This window comes from Capsicum annuum, chromosome 6 (genome assembly GCF_002878395.1).
Source record: "Capsicum annuum cultivar UCD-10X-F1 chromosome 6, UCD10Xv1.1, whole genome shotgun sequence".
Lineage (NCBI taxonomy): Eukaryota > Viridiplantae > Streptophyta > Magnoliopsida > Solanales > Solanaceae > Capsicum > Capsicum annuum.
Window position 1 is genome coordinate 208190905 of NC_061116.1, and position 7104 is coordinate 208198008.

General features: G+C 35.9%; 2 protein-coding genes across 4 annotated transcripts; one reads left to right on the forward strand and one right to left on the reverse strand.

The window, feature by feature from the left end:
• Window positions 1-1019: 1019 nt before the first annotated feature.
• On the forward strand, window positions 1020-4452 carry LOC107855429. Of its 2 annotated transcripts, none has more exons than XM_016700445.2 (4): window positions 1020-1595; window positions 2608-2790; window positions 3010-3069; window positions 4027-4452. In XM_016700445.2, the coding sequence occupies exons 1-4, from the start codon at window positions 1383-1385 to the stop codon at window positions 4321-4323; spliced, it is 753 nt and encodes a 250-aa protein (XP_016555931.2). In that variant the 5' UTR covers window positions 1020-1382; the 3' UTR covers window positions 4324-4452. The 2 variants fall into 2 exon arrangements, with proteins under 2 accessions (XP_016555931.2, XP_016555932.2); XM_016700446.2 differs by having other exon boundaries at window positions 1210-1595; window positions 3970-4452.
• Window positions 4453-4676: 224 nt separating this feature from the next.
• Window positions 4677-6303, reverse strand: LOC107855428 (glutathione transferase GST 23). Of its 2 annotated transcripts, XM_016700444.2 has the most exons (3): window positions 5899-6303; window positions 4860-5181; window positions 4677-4703 (listed from the first exon to the last, which is right to left on the reverse strand). In XM_016700444.2, the coding sequence occupies exons 1-3, from the start codon at window positions 6286-6288 to the stop codon at window positions 4690-4692; spliced, it is 726 nt and encodes a 241-aa protein (XP_016555930.2). In that variant the 5' UTR covers window positions 6289-6303; the 3' UTR covers window positions 4677-4689. The 2 variants fall into 2 exon arrangements, with proteins under 2 accessions (XP_016555930.2, XP_016555929.2); XM_016700443.2 differs by having other exon boundaries at window positions 4677-5181.
• Window positions 6304-7104: the final 801 nt, after the last annotated feature.

Consider the following 7104-nt stretch of genomic DNA (forward strand, 5'->3'; position numbering starts at 1 on the left):
CATTTGTGTATTCAACTCTAAGCATTGACCTGACCACTAGTTTATTTAGCTCATCTTTTTATAAGCCAGACCCTATATTTTCTTGGGGAGTATTTGATATAAAACATGCTATCTACGAACACCGCACAACAAATCTTACTATGTAAAATCAACCACCCCCATGAAGTCTTTTGATTGGGACTCCCAACTCACCTTGAAGTGGCTGCTTTGTGAGAAGTGTGTTGTGGCATACTGGTATAGGGCATATGAAACAAGTTATTGAGAAAATTGAAAGTTCTGGTTGTGCAATGGACAATTGAAAGTTCTGGTTGTGCCGTTGTCCATTGTAACAAAAAGATAAAAAGAAAATACAAAACAAGATAATAGAAATGTTCCTTGAATGTGAACCGAAAAACAATGAAGTGAACCATTGAGTGGAATCATAAATCTTGTGGTTAACTGGTGGGACCTATTTTCTTCTGGATTCCAAACAGCAAAGGAAAGCCTCAAGGGTTCTATTGATTTTGCAAAGTTGTAATGCACTCAATTTAGAGTGTTTTTTCAACATTGACTTGCGTCAATAATAGGATGCCAATGCCATCGTTTTTTTTTTCTAAAGCTTAATAGGACGTCCTCTTATAAAACGGTAAGCGATTTACATCGTGATTATAAAGCATCTAAGCAATTAAAATTACACAAATATACAATTTATGTTTTTAATATTACAAAAAATCCTATCTCCCTAAATATATTACAAAGATTCCAACATATATACAGAATGCTATGTATATGACGGCTATGTTATGTATATTAATAGGGAGAGAGAGTAAAATAATTTAAAAAGTGGGAGAGAGTGTAATTACTTTCAAAAGGTTTGATATTTATGTTAAAAAAGTACAACATTTGATATTCAAATTGCATTTTAAAATAAATTTCAGTAGATATCATAAGAATCTTCTTGAATTATGATGAAATTATGTTTGGGGTAATAGGATCCTCGGTAATTTAAGTGTGTATTATAAAAATTAAATTATAGGGTGTAATAGGACTCACATAGTTTAGATTTGTAACCGAAAATTTTATAGGGTTCTTATACCTATCGGATTTCAAAATTTTAATTATATTCAAACATTTTAACGAGGCTATTGAAAACGTAAACGTGTGCAAAAACTTTCGCAAAATTTGAGTCAAAAATAATATCTAAGTGAAATTTATTGATAAATTTAAGGAGCTCTGGAGTGATTGTGTCATAAATAAATTGTAGTACTATCCGTTTTGTAATTAGAGTAGATACCAAATAGAAAGGGGCAAAAACAAAAGGAGCCAAAGATGTCCATATAGATATTTCCTTTCCATTTGAATTATTAAGAGGGAATAAGCAGAGCCACTTATAATAAAATAGAATGCTGCTACAATCTTCTTCTTCTTCCTTCCTCTCCTCGAATCCGGGTATTCTCTTTCCCACTTTCCAAATCCCTTGTCGTCTTCCAAAATTACAAACTTGTCTCAGATTTTCTCCACTAAAAACCAGAGCAAGCCTTGATGAAAAGGATCCAAATTCTCAAGCTGCTTCACTTCTATTTCAAAATGATGAACAAAACAAGCAACTCAACCAGGTATCATCCCCTTCACTTCTTTTCTTTTCAGGATTTTGAGTCAATTGGCGCAGAAATAGTGTTTCTATGTTAAGAAGAATTGAACTTAGCAATATTAGTATTATGTATGTTTTAATTTGTTTGTCTGATTAAAAATAATAAAGTAACACTATTAAGTTTTGTGGTCTAAAATTAAACACTTTATTGTTATGAATATGAAAGGTGAAATTAAAGAAAAAAAAAAAGAATTTAAGACAAATAAATTGAAATGCGGTAAGTATATGCTCCACGAGCCTACGAGATACGGCCACGTCAGCTAGTCGATGACTCGTCAACTTATGCAGCTTAATTTGCTAAGGAACATAATACATAAATGCGACAGTGACATCCTTCCAACTTTGGGTGTGCATAGTAGACACTTAAGACTATCTATAACGAGTAGGCACACATTTAGTATGCGACAAATTTTATGAGATGCACGCGTCCTACGTGATAATTCGTGTGAGATTTGCCATGTAGTACGCGTGTGTCTACTGGTTCATCCTTATGATAGTTTAAGTGCCTACTTGTGCACACCCAAAGTTGAAGTGCATAGATGTTAGCTGAGCCCAAGTTAACCGACACAATTATGTATTATGGCTTGCTAAAAGTTTCTGTTTTTTTCTTCAAAAATTGTTTAAGAACACCCTTTTGAGTGATTTGGATAATATTCCTTACTAGGCGTTTCCTTTTATTTTCTTATAATGATGGTGTTCGAATCCCACTTGGGCACTGGACTAGTAGTCGGTTACGTGCTACCTCCTACCAGTATAAGAACCAGTAATTTTGTCTATTGATAACATAGGACCAGGTAGTTCAAGTTATGTTTTTGCAATCTCAAAGTTTTCAACCTACTTCATTTACCAGTAGACCACACGCGTGAATGCATGAATTGCCATGTTGTGAGTTAAACAGAATAACTACTTAAAAAAGGTTGTTTTTGTTTTCCTACTGGTTATGTGAATTTATGATTGTGGGTAAAATTTTATATTAGGAAGTTGAAGAGAGTGTAAGAGTACTGAAAAATGCTGCAAAAACAAGAAAGGTTCCAGCAGCAGAGATCATGGCTGCTTTCTCTACCATTGAGAGAGCAAAAGTTGATCCCTCCAAGTTTCTTGAAACTCTTGGTGGAACCAAATCGCCTGGGAGGACGTGGATGCTCGTTTTTACTGCTGAGGTTTGTTATTCAGTTTTCTGTTGTGCATACTTTATTTAATCCGGGGGTCTTTCGAAAACTGCCTCTCTATCTATACGAGGTAGTGGTAACGTCTGTGTACACTCTACCCTCTCCGAACCCCACTTGTGGGATTACTCCAGATATGTTATTTTTAGGTGCTTTGATTGAGTTCCCTATATTGTCCAATGCTTCGTTTTAATTTGAAACTTATTGTTGCAGAAAGGATTAGGACGAGGTAGATATTTCCCAATTACAGCCATTCAGAGATTTGATGCAGCTGTAAGCTTTACTTATCTTTTTATCCGTCTCTTAACACTAATTAAGGAAATTACACTTAATCTAGATGATAAAAGCTAGAGAATATGCACATCTGAATATGTTCTAATGACGCCTTAGAGTAATGATTCATATGGCATTATGGGGAATGGCGAATTAGTTCTACTCTTAATTGGGGCGATATAAGTATATAACCATATTTGTTAGTTTCTCTTTCTAGTGTTATGGAACGGTCGGTATAAATCCAGATCACAATTTCCTTCGTGCAAGCCTCCATATGATAAGATTCTTATCTTTGTAGTCTTAGACATGCCACGTGAAAAGTTAGAACCAAAGAGTTGCAAAAAAAGGAAAGAGGCATTCTTCCTGAGACGGACTAAAAAGGAAAGTAAGATAAATAAATTGAAATTGAGGGAGTGTAACTTAAGGATCTACCAGGGTTGAGAGTGATTAGAACAAATGACCAATCACATGGTTGCTCAAAGAAAATTGACTTGCATGTGAGAGCAGGGGGTGCTAGAGCAGTGAACATGATTAACAGATCCTTTTGTTTCTAATTATGTAAACTCTTAGATGAGATAAAGCCAAATAATTCAATTTTTTTGGTAACCAAAAGAAACACCAATAATTCAATCTCATAGACCTATATTGTTAGCTAATTCTCATCACTTGTAAATTGTGAATCTAGTGATATATAGTTACTTTGGGGATCTTCTGCAAAGTGACTATCTTGGCGTACATTTCCCTGCTCGAAACATAAAATACAAGAGAAAGGGATAAAGATAAACAAGGGCACACCTACTCTCCAACATATTTGTTCGTGCTATATAAGCAACCTACATTCTCTCTTTAAATGTCTGCTTCTTTTAGTTGTTTAGATGATGCACTCCAATTTAACTGCAGAGTGTAGATGCTTTCTTTCAATCCCAAGATGAGTAACGTGTTTGAGTAAAATTCTAGGCAAAGAGGATTGAAAATGGTGTGTACCTGGGGCCTCTTGGATTCTTGACATTTGAAGGGCCATTTTCATGGAAGAATAGGATTTTAGCTTTCGTGTTTGAGCGGCTTCGGATAAAAATTGGACCATTCGATCCTTTTGATATCAGAATTAAGGGAAAAGATGAAAGAGAACCGAGCAATAAGGGGAAGGATCCATTTTTCATCTGGTTTTACATTGACGAGGAAATAGCTGTTGCTCGAGGACGGAGTGGAGGGACAGCTTACTGGGTTCGTTGTCGACGTGTAGGCTATTCCTGAAAGCTTTTGTATGTATGTGTAGTTTCACTCTCCCAATGCACATGACGTTGGACAGAAATACTATATTGCTGAATTTACCAAGTGTATAGTTTTACTTGTGTGTTAATAGATCTTATTCTTAGATTGAAATATCTTTGTAAATTAGATTACAAGAGTATAGAATAAGGTTTAGCATATTTTCGTGGCATGTAGAAATAATACTATAGCAGCCTCATTTGGTTCAGACGCATTAGGATGATGCTCGGACAATCAAAATCATTGGTGGCATCGGTTTCATCTTGGTTCACACTTCATCTGCTCGCGATGTTGCAAATGGGAGAGACTGTTTACATAACGTCTCAAAGAAACATACGTGGAAAAGATCGATTATCCTTGCAAACCTGACAAAAGAAGGGGTAACAGTCTTACAGTAGACAAACAATAGTAGAAGTTGCACATAGAATCAGAGAGACATCAGACATCACAACACTTCTAACGATTATAAAACGAGATTCATGGTTTGTTTGCTGCTAGGGAACGCACGTAGTTTAGACTACCTTGGAAGTAGTTGACTAGGCTCTCTTGTGGTGGCATGCTTTCTTGTATAATAGGGATCTGTTTGAAGTTTTCAGTCCATTGATGGAGTGAAGGGAACTTCTCTGGATCAAGTAACTTCATAATTCCTACTTCCTCCATGGCGTTGAGCCAAAGAGTTTTCCAACCCATCACGAGATCCAGGTAGCCTATCTGCTCCCCACCGAAAAACTTCTTCCCTCGGATCTGCTTCTCGATAAATGCATACTGTTCCTGTACTGACTCTATAGCTTTTTCTTTTGCCTCTCCTTCAGCTGCCATTGCTTGCCATGATCCTATGACACACTGAAGGTGAAGACTAACAATCAGAAAGCTATCATTTGCTATTCTTGTCTTTGATATTTTATCTGATGAATTAACTTGAATAGCATGATTTCTTAACCGTTAAGTTGTTCTGTATATACAAGGTGGATGTAGAGTACCTTACCGGGTTTATCTGAACCCAGTATTTTCGATGCGCCGCTTAAACTCGCGTAAAATCCAAGAAAATTACATCAAAAGGTAGATATGAGCCCATAACTTTAAACATTCAATGTTTAAAACCTTAAAGATTGAATGCATAAAGCTTAAATTCTGGGTCTGCCCTATATGATGATTGAAACTGACTGGAGCATGTTTATGGAATCATGATTTAAGCTATTTGAATTATACTAATCTTGTGAGTAACAAAACTGTCCCACCTTGATGGACAGAGTTACCTCGGTACCTTATGCTGTCGGGAGGTGGCAGGTGTTCGGTGGAATTAGTAGAGGTGCACAAAAGCTGGCAGGGACACCATGGTTATTAAAACACACACACACACAAAAACTGTTTACCTGATAGACGGATCAAATTGGATCTAGATGTTCATCCTCTTTTTCATGGAAATGGAAAGCAAATCAGCCTTAGCAGTGGTATCGGTACATACATATATGCTATCTTTTGTATGCATTTACTTTGGAGCATGTCAAGAAAGAAAAAGAAATCGTGACAAATGGGAAGGCTATAAAAGAAAAGAACTACCTTCTCATCAACAAATTTTGCCCAGAAACGAGCTGTTGCTCTTTCATATGGATCTTGAGGCAACAAAGAGTATCCTTTCCAAGTTTCATCGATGTATTCAAGAATCACAAGTGATTCAGCAACGGGTTTGTCATCGTGTAGTAGCACGGGTATCTTCTTGTGAACAGGGTTGGACCTGAGGAGCAACTCACTCTTGTTCAGTAAATCTTCTTGTATATATTCATAGGTAACCCCTTTGAGCTTCAAAGCCCATTCCACTCTGGTGTAAAATAGGCTTGCTGATGACCCTATCACCTTCACTTCTCCCATTTTCCCAGTGGAAATTCTATAGAATTGGCTTACTGATATGCAATTTGTTTGAAGATTCTGCTCTTTCTGTCCAGTTTTCATGCATTAATATAGGGTCATGTCATTCAGTGCCAGGAAGGTGCCATGATAGAAACACAAGTATAAAAAAATCTAAAAAAGGTAGCTCGGTGCACTAAAGCTATCGCTATGCACTGTGTCCGAGGAAGGGCCCCACCATAAGGGTGAATAGTACGCGCAATTTTACCTTGCATTTTTGTCAGAGGTTGTTTCTAAGGTTTGAACTCGTGACCTCCCGGTCACATGGCAACAATTTTACCAGTTACTCCAATGCTCCCCGTCATGTATAAAAAAATCTGTAGTATTTATTTCTCTCTGAATGAAACATCTAATATGACTCATTCAAAGTGCAGAGAAACTCAAAAGTCATCCTACTTTCTTAATTAGGTGTCATAGTCCTTCTAGGTACTTGTCAAATTATCTTTTTTCTTTTATTCAAATTAATATTTCTTCTGGTTCATAAAGTGTTAATTTTAATCCAAAATAAGTGTACACTTGCATTATTAAGAAGGATTTATTTTTTTTGCTTTCTAGATTTGCCCTTATTTACATATTCCAAAGATTTTTTGTATCAATTTTCTGTGATATCATTATGCATTAAGATTGAAAATACCAAGTTGTTCATGTTTTTTTTACTCATTCCAAGTTTTTGCCAATTCTACCATTTTACACATTCCAAGTTGGCTTACTTATTGTTTCATCTAGTCATTTGAAATTTTTTATTTTAAGGTAGGTGATGATCAAGAGTCCTTTGCACAGGTTTTTCTCCAATAGTCCATTTGAAATAGTTGATAAAATTAAGAGATTTTTGTATACTAAGACCAAATTTCTTATGATTTC

What these genes read in the sequence shown, in the direction of transcription:
- LOC107855429 (XM_016700445.2), top strand. Translation starts at nt 1,383, where the DNA reads ATGCTGCTACAATCTTCTTCTTCTTCCTTCCTCTCCTCGAATCCGGGT. An exon ending in TGCTCGTTTTTACTGCTGAG is followed by an intron (nt 2,791 to 3,009) that starts GTTTGTTATTCA and finishes TTATTGTTGCAG; the next exon opens with AAAGGATTAGGACGAGGTAG. An exon ending in TTCAGAGATTTGATGCAGCT is followed by an intron (nt 3,070 to 4,026) that starts GTAAGCTTTACT and finishes GTAAAATTCTAG; the next exon opens with GCAAAGAGGATTGAAAATGG.
- LOC107855428 (XM_016700443.2), bottom strand. Translation starts at nt 6,288, where the DNA reads ATGAAAACTGGACAGAAAGAGCAGAATCTTCAAACAAATTGCATATCA. An exon ending in CAAAATTTGTTGATGAGAAG is followed by an intron (nt 5,182 to 5,898) that starts GTAGTTCTTTTC and finishes CTTCACCTTCAG; the next exon opens with TGTGTCATAGGATCATGGCA.